General features: G+C 39.3%; 1 protein-coding gene across 2 annotated transcripts in view; it reads right to left on the bottom strand.

Annotated features, from left to right (window-relative positions):
• Positions 1-19,306, bottom strand: part of RASGRP1 (RAS guanyl releasing protein 1) — a 37,597-nt gene extending 18,291 nt beyond the window's left edge. The window contains exons 1-5 of one of the 2 annotated variants that reach the window (XM_063160488.1): positions 19,207-19,306; positions 16,806-16,975; positions 3,632-3,737; positions 1,455-1,517; positions 234-365 (exon numbers count right to left, since the gene is read on the bottom strand). In XM_063160488.1, the coding sequence (XP_063016558.1) occupies positions 234-365; positions 1,455-1,517; positions 3,632-3,737; positions 16,806-16,975; positions 19,207-19,238 (503 nt within the window). In that variant the 5' untranslated portion in view covers positions 19,239-19,306. Of the gene's footprint in view, positions 1-233; positions 366-1,454; positions 1,518-3,631; positions 3,738-16,805; positions 16,976-19,206 lie in introns of those variants that run through there. The other variant, XM_063160487.1, reaches the window with a different exon arrangement.
• Between the last annotated feature and the right edge of the window lie 748 nt (positions 19,307-20,054).

The raw sequence follows: 20,054 nt of genomic DNA on the forward strand, positions 1-20,054 counted from the left end.
TAAAACCTGGCTGTCATAGAGAATCAGCCCAAAGTCTACACTGCAGCTAAATTCAACCTAAGCCATTCTTGAAAGGCATTCTGTTCTACTACATAACATATATTTCATCTGTAATGAAGTATAAACTCTTGTAAGGACAGCTAACATATGACTTATGAGAGACATTATCATCAAATAAAGGAAATTCAGAGCAGAAGTTTGTTTTCTGAGTATATTGAGACTTTGACACTCACATTTGAGATGTGTCAATTAGACGACAATGTAACTCCTCACCATTAGCTCGAACCACTTCTTGAAATTCCTCCATAGCTGTGGATAGTTTAGAGTCCATTTTGAACATAATCCAAAATTCTGTAATCCAATACCTATTAAAATTAAAATACACACACACCAAAAAAAAAAAAAAAAAAAAAAAAAAAGGTTTTGATTTAGTTAGGCTGAAATTTAGTATGAGCCTCTATGGGTTGAAATGTTCCTTTGGTCAATTCAGGTCAGCTGTTCCAGCTGTGTCCCCTCCCAGCCTCAGGCTCACCCCCAGCCCACTTTTGGCAGGGAGAGATGTGAAACAGAAGGCATTGATGCTGTGCAATCACTCTTCAGCAAGAGGTAAAATAATGCTGGGTTTTACTCACAGATTCAACACACAGCATTATAGAGACTGCTATAAAGAAAATTAATTCCATCCCAGACAGACATAGTACCCAGCACTATACATGTAAAAACCTGTGCTTGTGGGAAAAATGGAAATGCACATTTTTAGGTATACATGTAAGTATGAATTTGCCTGGAAGCAAAAATGTTACCAGATCTCGCACAGTACTAAAGCATGCTGACATAACCAATGATAATCAGCTCTGAGATAATAAAATCATCACAATTTAAAACAAATTCTACTGCCCTGTTACTAATAATTTCCCCCTTCCTGTAAAAAAGACATATCCTCAATCTATTAGAGCTGAATATTCTCCCTCTCTTCTGTTTTCTCTAAACTGAGATATCAAACTTTATTATACTTAATAGGTAAAAATTACAGTGTTCCAGGACCACTGCAAGTAGAAGTACTAAGGAGAATTACCTCCCAAATGCACTAGAGCTTTGCTTAGTATAAAAGTATCTGCAATATCCCACTTCATTTTTAATAGACCTATATAATATTAGACACACTTCTACAATTTCCTGAGCTCTGTCAATTTTCACAGATGCTTAAGATACAGATTCATATAGACTCAGTTCAAAACTGTGACCTGAGAACTCTTGCACTGATTTAAGCAGATCTGCTAAATGCCAATTGGACCTTTCTGTGTAGAGCTGCTAAAGTGAACCTTGAAAAGCTGAAGCAGAATACCTGTTTCTCTTTTTTATGTGAATTTCAGACATGCAAAAACATATTTATATTCGTCACATAGATAACTGCAAGCTAACAACTAATAGCTAGCAACCAGGAACATACTTACCTCACAAAATAGCATATCTTCACACACAGCATGGAAGAGTTATTTTCTAAAGCATTAAGATAGGTAGAAAACTGTTAAGGAAAACCACATCCATTCACATAAGATGTAAAATAAAACATGCTTGATACTTCCCAATCTTATTCTTATCGCTGTAAGCAAAAAGAATCATCCTGCTGATGGCAAATAGGGTTTTACATAAGTATATACAAAGTATATACAAAGTATATCCCCAGGTTGCTACCGAAGTTTATTGCAACTATGACTACTATGAGTAATACTGGTGCTGTTGCCAGAGTACTGAGCAGTGTCAACCAGCAAAGGGACTCTGTTTTCTACATGTTTCTTTGCAACATGCCTCAAAATTTCTCATAAAACTCATGCAATGACAGATGTCATTAAAAATTGAAATATTCATACCAAATTTATCAATCCATTTATGAAGCAATCCTTTTCAGCTAATTCACTGGAGACTTAAAAAAAAAGGCATTTTTCTTTTAAACATAACCAATTGTTGACAATGGCAGAGCAAAATGTAACATGCCTCTCCATAGTAACCTCACCTTTCTAGCTACACAACAGTTTTCACTTTATTTGCTCTGGCAACTGAAAGGAACAACCATATTTTTAGTCTATTAGCTCTTTAAAACATGTTTTGATATCATAGGCAATGTCTGTGGATGTCATGGAAAATCCACTTTGAAAAATGTATTAAGCATGTCTTGATTCTTCTGATGGAGGTGACATACATATTTTCAGGCATGAAAAACACAATGTAATGAAAATACCTTGTGGATCCACTCAAAATCCGATTGCAATTAACTGCAGCCTAAATCTACCACAGCTGAGGGGACATGCCATGTCCCCTTTCAGCATGCTTACACTATGCTGACTACAGAACTGGCGAAGTCTGATTAAGTTCCCAAGTATTTTTAAGGGCTCCTCTCTGAATGACTAGAATTAGATGACTTACAAAGAACTTGTAACCACCTGAAATCTCTCCCTTAATTTAGAGGATGGGAAACAGTGTAACTGGAACACTTGCAAGGTTTTGCGAAATACAAGAGCTCCGAATACCTGATCCATTCAAAACTGTCTTTAACTTTCAATGTCTTTACAGGGAGCTACACACAGAGTTAAAAACCAAGCTTCCAAAATATGCAAGTCTAATAAAAGTTTGAATTGTTTTTCTGGTTGTAGAAAATGTTACACCTCAGAAAGAAGATGCAAGCACTGCCTTTGCTGCATTTTCCAAGAGCCCAGGAGCCTAAGTGAAACACAACACTACACCACAGCTGTAGCTTAGCACACTTGATCCTGCCATTAGAGAAGCAGCAAGACAGTCCTGCTACAGAGAGACAGTCAGTGTTCCAGTAATGCTCTGTTGTAAGGATGCTGCTTGTAAATGCCCGGAAGATACAGAGTTTGAGGAAAGAAAAGATTATTAAATTGAATTGTACCAAAATTGGATGGAGATTCTTAGCATGACAGGTGTCCATCCTGTACTATGCTCATCTAATTAGGAGTAAACGTTTTGTAAAGCTAAGAAGACAGTAACATATTCCACAAATAAAAATTCCAAAGAAAGGCTAGTATTGTGAATATGATCTAGTAGTTACATTGTGAAAAACCTAATGAGCCAGAAACACACACATATGAGTCCAGGCAGTCAACTCAAAATGAGAACAAATAGAAAGGAAAAGCTTATGATTTATTTCACCAATTTTGAGTGCGTGTGAGAGAAATAATTTTCATCGAAAATTTTCACACCTTGATGATACAGTTTTGTTCTTTACTCTTTGACTTGATAGTGAACAGAGAGAGACACAAATCCAAAACTTAGATCCAGGTTCACAGTACCTAATGGAAGTGCCTACGTTCATCTAACACCTGCTAGATATTCCCTCCCCAGCCAACAGAGGGTGATTTATCCTACTTAAAACATGACTTGGAGTTTCCCTTTTTCCTCTCTGTATAACAAGCTAAACCTGACAAACAAAAAACGCCAACCCTAAACCAAACAAAAGCACACCATACAACCAAAATCCGTGAAGAACAAGTATACAGAATAACTAGTAGAATACTAATACACCCATAGATTAAATATCCTCTACTTACCCATTTTAAACTTGTCTGGCTATCAAGCTACCTTAAAAGCAGGTGAAGATTACAAAGGATATAGATCAACGAGTTTCTGAAGCATGTCTGCAGAGGAGATGAAAAACTGATGCATGGCCAGAATTATTTTTAGCAGCTGGTTGTTTTGACATGCATTTCCTTCTAAATCTAAAAAACAAAAAGGATTATTCATATTGAAATCTTGCTATACCTTCATAAACAATTTTCAACAGGCTTTCTCAGAATCCTAATTCTAATCAGGTCTGTTCACGTATGCTATTTCAAAGATAGCAGCAACTCACTAATTTAGGGAGTGCATACTTTTTCTGGTGAGAGCCATATAACAACTACTATATTTCACTGCTGCTGTGTTTGGAAGACCCTTAAAAATAAGGAAAAAAAAAGGCAAACAAAAAAGCATATGTGTCTCAAAAGTAATCAGAACCAGAATACCCAGAATACATGATGATCTAAGCCCAGCAATGCACTTAAAATCTTAGCTTTAGGCATATGAATATAAACTTGGAAACAAATAATTGAACTGCAGAGCAAAATAGTTCAGTTACTGATCCATCTCAGCCAGCCATTGGTATGACTACAGTTAACAAACAGAAGAGCAATATTCTCAATTGTTTGTGAGCCTTTTTGTACAGATGACACACAACACCAGAGTGCACACACAGCATAGGATCACAGATGTGCATAGATGCACATGGAATGAGATACAACATATGCTAGAAACCCTGTTAGAGGTTAACCTGTGCACACTCCCTGTCCTGGACTTAATTGTACTGCACATCAATTTGAACTATGCAGTACAGAGATTTCAGCAGAAGGACTTTGGACTACATCTGTCTTCTGGGTTTTTCCATATGTCAAAAAGATGAAGGACAAGAAATGTAGCAGAACCTTTTAAAAAGTTTCCATTACTGCAACAAACAGTAGTGAAAGTGTTTGTAAATATTAACTGACAATGCTCTTGTCAGTTAAAGCCAGGCATAAGAGAACCTAAGTAGCTTGAATGGAAATTTGACACCCTTTCAAATACAAAAGAAAATCAATCTTCCTGAATAATTTTAAATAGATTAACCTCTATGGGAATAAATGTAGTTCTCTCTTTAAAAAGCAGCAGCAGGAACAAGATAGAGAAGCAAAGCACAATACAGCAAAATGGAAGAGGGATGTGAAACAACAGATTTCCAGCATATGAAATGACATCTACTGCTAGGGAAGGCAGGGAGAAGGCACTTTAACTTGCACATCACCAAAATGGAACTTGAAACAGCCCATTTGCAAAACAAGATAATCCACATTAGTTACTGGGTAACAATTTCCATGCCCTTCTACAGGAAAATACCAAATGTATCTACCTTCAGTGGTATGCGCAAAGGAAAAGTCTGCCTGTCCTACCGCACCATGAATGAGAGCAGGAGCATGAAACAGACCCCAAGTAACAGGAAGTTCTTGATCTGACTTTTGACTTATGCCATGAGTTCTGTTGTACAGCATGAACCAAAGTTTATGTGTTCCTTGTTTGTGTTCACACAAAATTTCATTCCTTACTGAAAGAACCCTTCTGAGATATAAACTGCTTAGGCATTACAGCATGAGCTCTGAGGGCAAACCAGCAAATTTTTCAGCCAGAGAAGCGGGAAATTTGAAGAGGGAGGCTGGATCATTAAGAATAAATACTTAATCAGGCCTTTAGTATTTGGCATTTTGTACCCTTTGGGTGTCTTCACGAAGAGTAAAATTAGTTTAGGCATTGCACACAGTGGCCCGTATCAGTTTTCTCCCTTTGGCAAAACTTGGTGTTCTGCCAGAGGCTCCATCCACTACCTCCTGTTTTATCAGGAAAACAGTTCAGTACATGCTTAACTTGGAAGCCAAATGGATGTGTGCACACATACTCTTAAGAATATACAGCTTCCTGTAAGTGCTCAATATAGATCATTTCCAGACAACAAAGACAAAAAATAACACTCTCTCTCCCTTAGTACTTTCATTGTGTGCAAAATCCTCTGCTGTGACATAATACAGGTATCACTTGGCCACAGGTTCCCATTTGAATTTTTGTTTTCTAGAAGGTCTCTCTTCCATTTAGCTTTATCATGTCACAAAGGTACAGAGAAAAACAGTATGTTCTGCCTACTATGAGTACTTAAGCCAACACATTTATGGTGTTTTCCTGCATAATGAAAGTGTATTTATGCTTCACCACATCCAGACCTAATTGTCTTGCAACACAGATACACTTCATTACGATGGCATGCAACTATTCTGCACACATTAAAGCAATATGAAGTTTGGGGCTATCTGTTCTCTCATCCAAGTAAAAGGCTCACCTTCACAAAAAACACCCATTGTATTTGTGGTGGCTTAAAAAACAAAATAAACACTCTGCAAAAATAAATTTAAATGTTCCCAGTACGGTTGAGCACTGAACAGAAGCCTGCATGAACTGTACCAGCACACAATTTACAATGGTAAAGCATCTTGCACAAATGGTGAAGCCAGCAAGAGGGCTGGCCTGACTGTGCTGCAATTGTGCCTCTGAGTGCCTCTGCAGCACTCTCCTGAACCCCCAGCAGTTTGTTTAAAACTCCTTTTCATTTCCGTTTGTATACCTGCTTCTAACCACACAGCCTACTGAGCAAAACCACCGAGTGAACACTAACTAAAGTGCAATGGGTGTGTTTCAGTGAGTCAATTTACATGAAAGAAAGCTGAAAATTACTGCAAAAGCCTTAGCTCTGTCTCACTAGAGCAAAATACAAATAACCAACTAGTTATTTGTTGCATGTTTTTCTCCTGTAAATTCCCTTATTGTATTAAGATTTTTAATAAATATACTCTGAAACAAAAAAAAAAAAGCAGAAGTTGAATATACTTTTCCAGCATTTAACTCCATAAGTGAAAGCACAATGACAGTTAATGATTAGTATTTTACGATCCACGTAGTAGCACAAAGTCACTAAAAACTACAATTACGGAAGTTTCATTTCTTATGTGAGACTCAGAACACACAAGGTAAGAACCCTCTAATTTAGGCCCATCAGCCACTCTATTGCATGATCCAATGAGTGACTCCTCGCAATCTGTGATTTAGAAATAGCTTAAGTATTTCTAGGTCCTTGAATGCTTCAGAGAAACAAATTGCTCAAAAGTCGGTAAGCAAGGCTTTAAGAGCAAACTCCCTGCTTTTCACCAGGTCCTGATGGCCACGAGCCTGTGGTAAATATACTTAGCAGAAAGAATCTGTTCAGCAGAGAAGATCGCTGTATTGAGACCTTCCCTCTGATGCACGAAGGCAATGAGAAGGCAGTAGTAAGAATGCCAAGGATGTCCTAACCAAACTGAATTTTGTAGGAAAGAAAAGCTATCTTTTCTAGGTCTAAGAGGCCCTTATTTCATAAGCACCATCTTTATTTCATAAGCAGGTTCCAACTGTATCACCTAGAGTACAATTTGAAATGAATCAGAAGTGAATCACAGAGCACTGACATCACATGATCAGTGACTAAGCTACGAAGAACACGAATAACTTCTTGTAAACTCCCTTAAGTCTTTCAGTGGTTATCAAAATGCAGAAAACAATGCAGTGCAAGAAAGTATCAAGCAATTGCCAGAAGATAAGTGCAAAGCTGAAAGTCGTGGGTTGCTATTCTGATGTGCCACATAGAATTCTTCAAGACTTCTGCATTTTTTTTCCAGCAGTTTAAAGAACACAGCGTGAGGATGGTGCTATAAATGTCTGCAAAGATTATTAAGTCAACCTGCCATCTGAAAACTGAGGGAACTTATGTTCTTAAGGTCTCAAGGTTTCAAAGACCTTGAGAAATCACACAGACATAAGAAATATGCAAATACATGTGGGAGTACATGGTAGGGTTTAGTGACTGAAATGAAACAGCCAAAGTCAATGCATCTGCCCCACACGTGAGGTGCAGTACTGCAAGAAAATTTTAAAATGGCTAGAAGCTACCAAAACTAAATAAAATAGTTCATAAGTATTTTACAGATACTCCCTGGAAATTCCCTTTACAAACAGGAAACAGTCTGTTCCCCTTCATCTTAAAACTTAAGCAACCCATAGTAGCCTTCTTACTCCATGCTTACTACTTCTGTGTTGGAATTTGATACTCTGTAACAGAGCTAGTCATTTAACTACCTTCATTAAATTGAAGGTAGAATTTGGCCAGAATCAGATTCATAAGAAGCCACCATTCTCCATATCAATTATGACACCATTATTGAGGGTCAGCAAGCAGATTTAACTTAAACTAATTCTTTAATGACAGCCGAATGCTCAGTTGATGGCACATATCAGGGCTAGGAACCAATATATTGTATTCTGCTGCTCCAATACAGAAACAGCTTTCTCAAAATCTCACTTCAGAACCATTTTAATTTGTTCTCAAAATTCTACAGTAATGAGCACTTCACAGCTTTTGTAGGTGACTAATGCCAATGCTTGAGTTTCTCTATCATTTAAGAGTTCTCCTTTCGGTCTAATCAAATATTGCATAATACCTTTCTATACACCTACATTTTAATGTAAGCAAATGTACAATGTATATACAGAAAATATGAAAGTACACACATCCCTCCATGTACGCAGAGTTTCTGCAGTGATACAATATCATTATTGTAATTAATACCATTTTCAGTTTTAAAGTCCATCTTCACAATGAGATCCTTTTCTGCAGAAATGCTGTATTTGAAGGACTTCACCATACCATTTTTACAGCTGATTACTCTAAGTAGAACTTTGTACTTATCCTTAGTGATTTTTTCTTTGTTTCAAATCATTAAGTACTTAATATCTTTAAGAAATAATATAACTTAATAAGAATGTTCTTGCAAAGGTGACACAGTAATAAGGTAATAGAATGCTTTTTTTTAGTTTTAGCTGCAGCAGAAATCTGGTGGAATATTGAGCTCTCCAGCTTCCATTTAATTCTGTACAGGATGATGGAATTCCGCCTCATGCCACAAGAGTTACATGATGTTTAGCAGACAACATCAAAAGGCTCAGGGAATTGCACCAAAGTTTTGGATTCATTTGTGTCTTTTTAAATTGGCTTATTGCCCATACATGTCTGCAACTATTGAGTTTTACATACATTTATTTACACAAGTAATCAATCTTAGGAAGAAACGCTCCAAAACTAAACTTAGAAGAAATCAGTATTTTCCTGAGAGGAAAAACTCCACTACTTTGTGATCAATCCTGCACCAACAGCTCTATAAACAAAACAAGTTAACAAAAATGTTAGAAGCAACCCCATAAAGTTGCTGTTTCTTCAAGTCTATTCCATTTTAACTCCCTACAGAATAGAGGAGGGGGGAACCCACTCCTGTTCCTTCAAATACTCATAAACAATGCAGATATATCCAAGACAAAATGGGGATAATATGTATCCAAAAAGAATAATGAGACTGTTTTGTGTGAGCGTAGGGAACATTAGGGGAGAGAAATCTCCAGGGGAAATCATTACCCTCTCTCAGAAGCAGCTTTTGGAAAGCTACATCTTGCAGAAAGAGCTCTAGGTGGGTAATTCTTTGAAATGAAAAACAAGGAGATAAAAGCTCTTGTCAAAGGGAAATGGGATGATTTTCCGAAATTAAAATGTACTTTGAGAGAAACCAAAAGCAATGTGGGTGGAAAGCATTCCATTAGCCTTGGAAATTCAGATGAGGTACACAGAAGAAGACAAAAAGTTTGCACACATGGATGCACACGACACATCCTTCTACAGCATATTTAAAATATTGATTTTAGCAAATTTAGATGCAAACTTTTTAATAAAATAGTCTTTTTCTCCAAAGCCTACAAAACATAATTTGAGTACTCAAGACTTTTTCCAAAGCTTTAAGTCATGGTGCTGGAGCCATGCGAATTTTTTGAGCTGCAGGCAACTCCTGAATAATTCAAGTGTAATGCTTGGCAACACAGCTGTGCCAGCACAGGCACTGATGCATAGGAGAAAAACAGGCTCCCAGAACAGAACCAGAAACTGCTGAGGCCAGTGTCCCTGTCTGACCACTGAGCCCAGATGTGTGCTTTAACCCTTACTCTGCAGTGTTCTACAAGAAGCTTCCCTCTGAGGGCAGGACTGATCCTGGGCAGTCAGTCACCCCATCCAGGGAAGCAGGAAGCCTGTCCCACCAAAGGGTCAAACTGCAACACACTAGCAGACACCAAGCTGCTTGCCTCTCAGGGGCTTGAAGGAGTTGCAGATCCCTTGGATCCCACTTCCTGACCTTGATTTTCATTAGTGCTGCATGCTCCAGCTCTAATATTCCTCACTGACCATGTCACTCACATACCTAAGCTTCCTAGTCTTGGCATTAACTTCTAGGTATACTTCTGGAACTGGTGTTTACAGACTATGGCAAACCAAGCCCTAACCCAGGAGCTGGGGATGCCTTCTCACACTGCCCCAGCAGCAAGGAGGCTGCAGAGACAGCCCGAACAGCTGAGCAATGGATATTTTGTGTCATACCATGTAATGCTTAGCATTTAGAAACAGGCTGCAACTTTGTCGGGGCGGCTGTTGCTTGGGAACTGTCTGGGTATCAGCTGGCTGGTGATGGGCAATTAGAATATTTTGCATTGCTAAATAATAGTTATACTGATTTTTCCTGAAGTTATATTGAGATGCATGAAGACAGAATTTGCAGTCATATCCCAGTAGTAAATATAAGTAAATAAGAGACTGCATTATAAAGAAGAAAGTCTAAGTTTTCTTCATTTTGATTTATTACTTACTTCTTGGCTTTGGAAAATTATATTGAAAAAGGGAAGTCAAATTTGCTAAATAGAACTCTATAATATACATATAAAGAAATCTAAAAGTTCCTTTTCTTTGGGAAAATTTTTTCACAGACATCAGGTTAAAAAAGAAATCATTTTCATTTTGGTACAACCACAATTAACTTCAATAGTTAGCTAAACAGCACTTAGAATTCTCCAGAGCAGTAACTACTTTTCTCTTCCCACAATGTCATGCATTCTACAGAGCAGTAATGACTCTTCTGTTCCCACAATGTCATTAATTGATCATTAACATAGTTTCTGTTGCCAAGCAATAGTAACGTTTCTGCACTGTATTTGACCAAATAGCACTCAGATTACTTAACACACAATGATCAACAGCATTTTCTCACAGAACAGCATCCTGGATAAAACTTAACACCTTGGGGGGAACTGGAGACCTCAACATTCAGCTCAGGCATCAAGAGAAGGGATAGAACCCTGCAAGTTTGTGCAGCATGAGAAAAAAACAGGTGATTGTTCAGGGAAACCTGAGAGGAAAAAAGCAAATGGCGATAGTTGCATTCTGTGGGTGTGCATACGCCTTGAAAGACTTTATTGCCTTTGAATCAGAATTCTACGTAAGAATTTTTATATAGTAAATTTGATAAATAGATAAACACAGTAATTGACCTGTGATTGTTTTAGTAGTTAATTGCATGCTTGAACCAGAGTGGAAGAACATATTTGTGTTCAAAATAGAGTGAGTTTTTTGCAGATAACTGATATGGGAAAAATGGGATAGTTTTCATTTTTTTTTCTGTATTTTAGAGGAGAAAATGCCTACAGCTCTAAGGAGGGAACTCTAACTTGCCTGGTTTGTTGTTTGTAAGATGGATGCAATATATATATGACTCTTAAAGAATTCCTAAGTCTCAATATGTTTTTGCATGATATTGAGATGAGCAATATAAAGACATTATCAGTTCACATAACTACACAACTCAATAATACAGTTATTTTTCATTCCAGAAAATGAGAACCATGTTAACCTTTTGGTAGCTTGCACCTAAGAAGCGACCAGCATCAGCACCTTTGTGAGATGTTTTTGGTTTCTATCAAAACACTTCTGTGGCATCTTTCATCCAAATTAGTCTGAATGTAGTTTCCAGCATTTATAAGGTTTGTTTACAAACATGTCAGTTTATCACACATTGAGGCAACAAGCTAGTTTAGCACAGATCAAACACTGCAGAACAACTTCACATCACAACCTACTCCTAGACCTAGCTTTCCATGGCTTTTATGACTATTACAAGTTGCAAATTGCATTAGGTTCACATAAATCCTATTAAGAACATTGCTAATCTTTGAAGTTGTAATTTTCCACTTCCTTTAAGTCCTCCATGGGTTAAAACTGACATATATGTATAAACAAGTAGCTCCATTGCAAACAGTTTATCATGGATGAGATTTTACATGGAATTATGCTACGTGGTCTCAGAAATATTTTTGTTGCTTTCCTAAAGCCCTTTACTTACACCTCTTTAAATAAACCAAACACAGGGACACTGCACTGTGACATGCATTTGAAGATGATACTTCTTGATCTCTTTTTAACTGAAGTGTCTGAGTTGTAGGATAAGCATATGCCATCCATATGCTACAGTAAACATACTTCCAGCACTCAAATGTAAGAGGCAAAGAGTAAGATCTTGTACTCAGAGGTTAAGGACAAAAACTCCTTCATAACAATAACATCTTGAGCTCTTACAGAATTCTTAGCTTTTAAATGATCCTCAGATTTTTTTAGCAAGACGTATTTTAGTAAACGATGGCTTTCAAGTGCACTCTTGGAATTGTTTGTTAGGTAATTCTAGGTAACATTTCAGGACTTTACTACAGACAAAAGAAGGAGATATCAAATTGGCACTATGCTGAAGACACACGTTGTCCTGATTGCAATACAGTCTTTAAACACTTGTAAAAACAATTTAAACAAATATTCTGTGTGGGCAAGGAGAAGGCTCTCTGACCCTACATGGTTTATAAGCTTGAATGCATGTTAAAACAGCTCACTGGATCTTTGAAAGGTATGTTTGTTTAAAAAATAGGCACCCTTAAACTTTACTCTAGATTTAAAAAGTAGATTTATAAGATAAAAATAGACGTAGTCGAAGAAAACAAACAGGGACCTCTTACCATGCACTAACATATTGTGAAGTTAGAAAACAAAAGTAATTTCTAGATTAGAAATTGACTTCAAAACACATATTCAGAATTTCAAGTTCACAGTACCATGAGGATACCCTAGGGTATCATGATAAATGTCACGAACATTTAGCAGATATAAAATTAACGTATTAGGTATCCAGTGAATGGAACACTGCTAATACATTTTTCCTCTCCGATCTGTAACACTTTCTGAACTAAATATATGTTATTCATTTATGTAGTGTCACAAAGATTGCTATAAGAACTAGACATAAAAGTATGGCTGTGCTACTAAGCAGATGCTTCCTGTGTTCCACTGACCTGCCAGCAAACTAGACCTAACTCTGCTGGCTTCAACAACAAAGCTGATAGACTTAAATGCCTTCACAACTAGCAACAAAATAAGAGTCAAAGCCATACTGACTTTCAGAGACCTGTCTGCCAGTCAAAAGTACATTTCCTGTGGCATTTCATGTGCTACATAATGGGAAAAAAAAATGGATGCAGGGGGTTAAAGTCACTGTTCTCTGTAAAATTCCACTCCAGAATCACAGTCACTAATGAAGATTTCCTCCAGAATAAATTATCTCCCTCTTGAAGCTGTCATATTCTGGGCCAAGATCTATTAACTACTTCTTTGCTTCCCTGAAGTTACAACTTAAGCCATTTTGTTGCCAATGGAAAATCTACTTTTAGTTATCTCTTTATGAGATTTTTGTTCAGGGTTAGTAGTGAAGTTAGATTCAGTGCAACCTCTCTGATGTAGAGGTTGCACTGAATCTAACCTTTCTGCAGCTACTGTCTTTTCTAGTTTTCAAAATCATTTTACCCTACCTCCTGCTCTTCCTTTCTTTCTTCCTTCCTTCCTTTCTTTCTCTTTTCCTCCCCTTCTTTTCTAGGCAATCAGGTGTGATGCGTTTATTTGTGCTCTACAATTCTTGTCAATCCAGATCATAGCAGTAACACCATCCTATAGCTACATATAATGTTGGAAGGTCTTCTGAGACACATTTTGGAACATGTTTTGAATCACTCTCCTGTATAACCAAATATCTTCTCTTAAAACTGGTGAGAGTGGTCTCAAGTCTCCACAGATCTTCTCCTAAGAAAGGACCAATATTCCTTTCTAAGACACTTCCAACATTCAATATCTCATCATGCTATTTCTTCCCAAACTCCTGCCTTCACTTACATCCTTGCTTTTTTATTGCCTTTACTTTTGGCAATTCATTTGCAGGATGATTCATCTTCATCATCCTGATTCAAATTTCCATGGAACTTGAAGAAACCTCTACTTTTAGCATCTCCTCATCATGCTGTTGAATAAACACTGGCCTGATGTACTCTTTCAGATGTAGTGACCACCTACATGACTTCAAATTACCTCTTAAGCCCCTCATTGTTTCTGTCACTAAGGCACACACCTGTCATTCATCAGTCCAAGCTAAAGAAGACCAAGTTTGAGAGAGGTGAAAGAGCACACATACTAATCACCCCAAAGCAGGATTTTAAGTTAACTGCACTGACTAAGCTTTTGGATTAACTTGGCTTTCCTAACAAAGTCTTTCCTCTTGGAACCCATTTATAATACTGCAGCAAAGTTGTCTCACTCTTAACTTCAATTTGGCAAATTCCCATCCTCCTTTCTTCTCCCAAATCATGTTGTAAGACAAATTACAACAATCAATACAACAAGAATCAATACAAACTTGCAGTCTGTGTTCTCCACAGCTGTAAGTATGTACTGATACTTAATACCTTCTTGGTTAGACCTTCTTGTGATATTCTCTGCATATACATTAAAAGGCTGCCAACTTCTCCTTACACACCATTGTTGATCGCAGCCTCTCTTACACACTGTTTGCTTTCTTCAAACTTCTATAATTGAGTCCAGGAGTATAAACTCAGCTGCATCCATTACAGAGGAATTGTATTTGTACACATAGCATGTGTAGCAAGTGCAGTATAATGCTAACAAGATGCAGTACATATTCTGAAACATGACACATCATCGTCACTATCTACTGCCTCTTGTTCTCCTTAAGAATAGACAGCAAATAAACCAATGGCTTTTTTCAGAAAGTAAACTTCAAATGTACAATGACTTGGGAGGGATTCTGTACTTTAAACATTTAAATAAAACTTACTCAAATCACAATAATGACTTTATAGAATAATATACAAAATATTATAGGTCAGCATATCCAAGACTGAAGATAAAATCTCAGCCTAAACAGAACTATCAGCATAGAGGTTATAAGATTTCAGTATATCCATATATGCATGGAAAGAAGTTTGCTCAATCATTCAGATTCCTTGTAATCATTCTGCAGTTATGCTTTTTTTCCCACCATTTTGCTCCTTGCCCCCAACCCTCTTCAAAATCTCAGATTAAAGACTTTTTATCTCTTCCTTTACTGGCACAATAATGTGAATGAATTTTGCACTGGTTTTGCTGATAGAACAAGAGCCTTCTTTAATGAACTTTATTATGCAAGTTACCTAGTGTTGCAGCAGTTGTATTTTTATTTAAATATCTTAATGGGAATTTCCAACATAGCATAAGAACATGCATAGTTTCATGGAAGATGTATAAATACAGACACTACTATGAATTGTCCAATTAAGGGTCTAAGCCTCTGCAGCACACAACATGATTTCAGCAGTCCTTAGTGAGTTATAATGACGTTTGCTGATGCACTACAATTCACCTTGCTCAACTTATGTAAAGCTTGTCAAGGGTCAGGAAAACCCTACCTAGTGGATTACAGTAAATTTTCTAGCTGAAGTGTGAAACCCTTAAGAAAGATTCACACGCATGTGTTGCTGAACTGCAAAGGTACTTTTCTTCATTACCTCAGTCCTTTTAATGTACTGATGCTCAGCAATTTGAGAACACCTAAGCATGTCTATATTGCTATACAGAGTATTAGCCAAAAATAATCTCCTACTCAGGGTTTCACCTGCCCTACTTTAAATCAATCACTTTAATAACTATTCTATAATTTTATAATGTTACATTTATATTACTGTTTTTTCATTAAAATGTGGAGATATTAATATTGGTCAAGTAGTCATTACAGCTACCTGAAAGCCTTATGTTTTAGATAACTTATTCCCCCGCTACTGAACTGAAATTTATTTATATATATCAATCAACATTTGTTGAGGAATTAGGGCTTTACAGAAATTCAGAGTTTTCACAATAATGAATTGGAGAAGAAAAGAAGCAAAAAAAGAGACAAGATTTACTGACAATTACATGTTTCACCAGCTTTTCTCAGACATGCATTTCTCTGCTCATGCTGATTAGAAGGCTTTAAAGTTAAAAAAAACCTCGTTTTAAACAAATGTGAAAGATTAGTCATTGTTTACACAGTATTTATGCACTGTACCAGTAGATCAGCACAATGTGTTACTATTTAACTATATAGATAATTATTTTAGAGCTGAGTGGGTGTTCAAGTACATTTATCTTCTAAGGACTACTTCTGAAACTAAGACTTTCCCCCATATACTTTGGGAGTAGCTCAAAGCCCTGAAAGACTCAGCACTAACAAACAGATGCGCTACTTATAAGCAATTTATTCAGAATCACTTTGTCTTCAGTAATAACATTTTAATAATATTGAATATAAACACACTAATGAAAAAGCTAGAAAGGGAAACTAGGGGTACACAGCTCAGGCAATGGTTACACTTATCCATACTTCAATTCTTATTGTAAAAAGACAGATAATTGATACATTTAAAAAATGCAGTTGTGATTTCTGTTTGGACTCTTTCCTCTTATAAAGAAACAACTTGAAATCTATACTGATAATGCAAAAAGCAATCCAGTGTTATCTCACCTAGCTTAAAAATAACCCTTCTTGTTTAAAAATGTTTAATATTAACATGTTGCTTGCACGCATTATGAGAAGGTTATTGTAATATACAAAAATATATTGATAACTTGCTGAAGTTTACAAAATTGGTACTTAACAAAAGTACTCTCAGAAGTGTAGATGATTGCAATTTGTCTGGTTCCCTGAAGAACAAGCAGTAGTTACTCTAATCTCTCAGCATATATTACACACAGCTGCATAAACACATCCATCAACTAACAATACAATCACCTGTAGCACAAACAATTCTCAGTGAACACCATTTGACTTCCCCAATAAATGTATTTAATTCCCTATAGGAAACACAGCCAACAGAAACATAACCATAGACATAGAAACAAATTAATTTGACTCTAAAAACCTCCAGGCACTCACCAAAAGACTGAATGCAGGTTTCAAGAAGGTCTTCCAAAGTGGCTCCTTTGGCTAGGTGCCCCAAGGGCACCATCATGACCTGAGTATGGTTTGAGAGGCTGTGACAGTGGCTGGTCTGCTGCAGCTCCAGCGCTGATTCAGGGGCAGTGCTGCATGCTTGGGCAGGCTGCCTAGGAGAAAGCACAATAGTGAAGTAAATACAAGATAGAGTGGCAAATTTTACATTGCACGGGAAAGGAGGAAAGATTTAAAGGACAATTAACTCTTTCTAGTTGGGTTGCTGAAATACATAACCCTCCCACTTGATATGTACACCAAATGAACTGCTCAGTAAGTGACTTTTTTTCTGTTAAATGTGAGTGGCAGAGCACATGGTCACAGAACTCCCTGAATGATCTGTCAGGATTATCAGCAGTCTTGTCTGTTTGTTGGAGAGTACGCAATAACCTACCATCAGATGTCTGTGTCCACCAAAAGTAAAGGAGCAAAAAAATACTAAAAACATTGGAAAACACCTGACTAGCTTTATTAATTTAATCTGAGAAGTCACTGTTAAGTAAACAAAATATCAGCACAACCTAATAGTGGAGTATTTCACAACCAAAACAATTATATTAATTTGCATCTATTCAATACTATTATTTCCTAGGTTGCTTTAAAATAGTATACATGAGCAAATAAATGTCTTTAATAACAACGGTAAATAAGACCAAAATAAAGCACATATCTAATTTTAGTCTTGTGTTTTACTCGTATAATACCTTTTACTGCAAGAACATGTATGTTTATAGATAATATTAAAGGCTATTCATTGCTTGCACACAAGTTCATATTTCTGTATCAAATAGTAAATTGGAACAATATTGTATTAATGAAAAGTGATTTAATATATTTGCCTGCAAATACCAGGAACCACTGGAAGATCTGACTTAAGAGTATAACCATACCGTTTGCAAAATAACAACAAGCACTGCCATTTCATTGAAATTTGAGTTTATTTCAGGGACTCCTGAAATTTCAGGGATCCTCTGGGTTTATTTCAGACACTCCACAGCCTTCCTAAACAAGTGACTCCAGTGTCTTTAAGGTGCTATCACATAACTTTTCTTGGAACACCATGCAAGACTCTAATAGTCCCAGGAAGAAACGGCATAGAATTTCCTCCAGTGTGTTTTACATAGAGATAGTGGAAATAAATTCACAGATATCCCTGAATAGGCACTCCTGCATGAAGTTAAAAAAATGCATGCCTTATGAAGAAAGACAAGACCCTACCTCATCCCTGTCAGAGTCCAGCCTCATCCTTACCTTTCCATCTCACTTGAATGCTGGGGAAGCCACAAAACTGACCACAGTGTCATTTACAACCCAACACTGATCCCAGCCTCCATAATTTCAAATTCAGGAAAATACACCTGACCCTTCAGAGGCAATACTCATCACTGAGTTCCTACGTAGTTAGGCTGACAGTAGCTGACACACAAATATTCTCTACCCTTCCCCCTTTTTCTCAATTTCCCTCTTAGCTTTGTGATCTGACTTCCTGTTCTCATATAAAAAGAACAAGGGCCTGATCAGCTTTCAGTGTTTTCTTTTTACAAGCTTAAGCCCCTCTCCTAGCTTTATTCATAGCTTTATTCGTGCCTCCTCAACATAGGGCAGAGGATCCCAGCAAGTAGCAAAAAAGTAAGAGTTAAAGCAGAAGATATTTCGAGTTAAGGCAGAAGATATTTCAGGCTTTGACAACACCCAGGAAAAAACCTGAAGTTTCCACACCTGAAAGCAGTTTACAGTTACACTGTGGCCGACTTGGCCATGCTGGACAGGCAAAGCTCAGCCAGTGGCACCTCTGGTTATTCCTCAGAACAGATCCTCTCGCAGCAGCCACCCGACCTGACAGACGAAAGGGGGACTGAGGTGCAGCGCGGGGACGCCTGCCCTGCACTTCCACTGTACACCCCTGGCGGTGGGGCGGACATCACAAACAAGTGACCATGCCAGGCTGACTGGCCCCGGAGCAGGTGCCGCCTGCCCGGCGGGCCGGTGCCAACGGCGTTCCCGGCCGCGCCGCGCCGCAGGTAACCGAGCCCGGGCGGCGCTCAGCCGGCGCCGTAACGCGAGGCTCCTCCACCCGCGCTGACCCGCCTGCTCGGCCACACCGGCATCCCAAAGGGCGAAACAAAATCCTCCCCCGCACACTCCCTCCCGCGCTTCTTTCCCCTCCCTGTCCCCCTCGGGAGGACCCGGCCGGCCCCGCAGTGCCACCCCCGTGCCCCACGGAAGCCCCCGCTCGCCCCACCGCCCCGGCGGGCACCGCACGCTCTCAGGCGTGACACCGACCCCGGTGCCCTCCGCCGCGGGGAGCGGAGCAACGGGGGTAAAAGCAGCACGGCAAACTCACTGGTTTTCTCTCCTCTTGCCTAAGGTCCCCATGCCTGTCCCAGCGGCAGCTCCGCCGCCCGGCAGGCTCTGCCGGCAGCGCAGGGAGCGGGGCTGCGCGGGGCGGAGGAGGCCGGGCGGAGCGGCGCGGCCCCCAGCATCGCCTCCTCCCTCCCGCCTCGCCGCGCTCCCGCTCCCGTCTCGCCTCGGGAGGAGTCTGAAACCGATTCAAGTAGGGCAGCGACGGCGGCGGCCGCCACCCGTGACGAGCGCTGGCGGAGATCTTATCGGCAGGAGGAAGTACTGAGCTGGGGCTGCTCTTCTCTGAAGCCGACGGCTTTACTAGGTACCCGCACGCGCTCGCACCGCCCAGCTCTGAAGCCGCCACAACTTTTTTTCCACGGCACCATCTCGGCCCGGCCCGGCAGGGCAGGAGCTGCCCTGCCTTCCCCTCCCCTCGCGGCTCCCAGAGCGGGCTGCTCCGAGCCGCGGGGCTCCCGCGTGGCTGGGCCCGGGCGCGGCCGCAGCGAGGGGCGATGCCGGCCCGGCCCCTCCGCCGCCGGCCGCGGGGTGCGGGCGGGGGGCCCGGCTCGGGCCCGGCTCACCGCGAGGGGCCCGGCTCATGCAGCTCGCCCGTGGGACAGCGGCTGGCCCACCAGGCGAGCCTCTGTGCCGTGCTCAGGTGGGGGCACAAAACTCAGGTGCCCACGTTCATTATTGCCGTTTTAAAGGCTTATCCGGCGCCTTACGCTGTCCCTCCAGTTTAACTGCAGAGCAAGGAGAGGGGCCCCAGTGGTTTTCATGGTTCTTGTATCACGATTAGGAGTTTGTGAGTGCTCTTCCAACTCAATGTTGTCAACTTTTCTGCTT

This window comes from Melospiza melodia, chromosome 6 (genome assembly GCF_035770615.1).
Source record: "Melospiza melodia melodia isolate bMelMel2 chromosome 6, bMelMel2.pri, whole genome shotgun sequence".
Taxonomy (NCBI): domain Eukaryota; kingdom Metazoa; phylum Chordata; class Aves; order Passeriformes; family Passerellidae; genus Melospiza; species Melospiza melodia.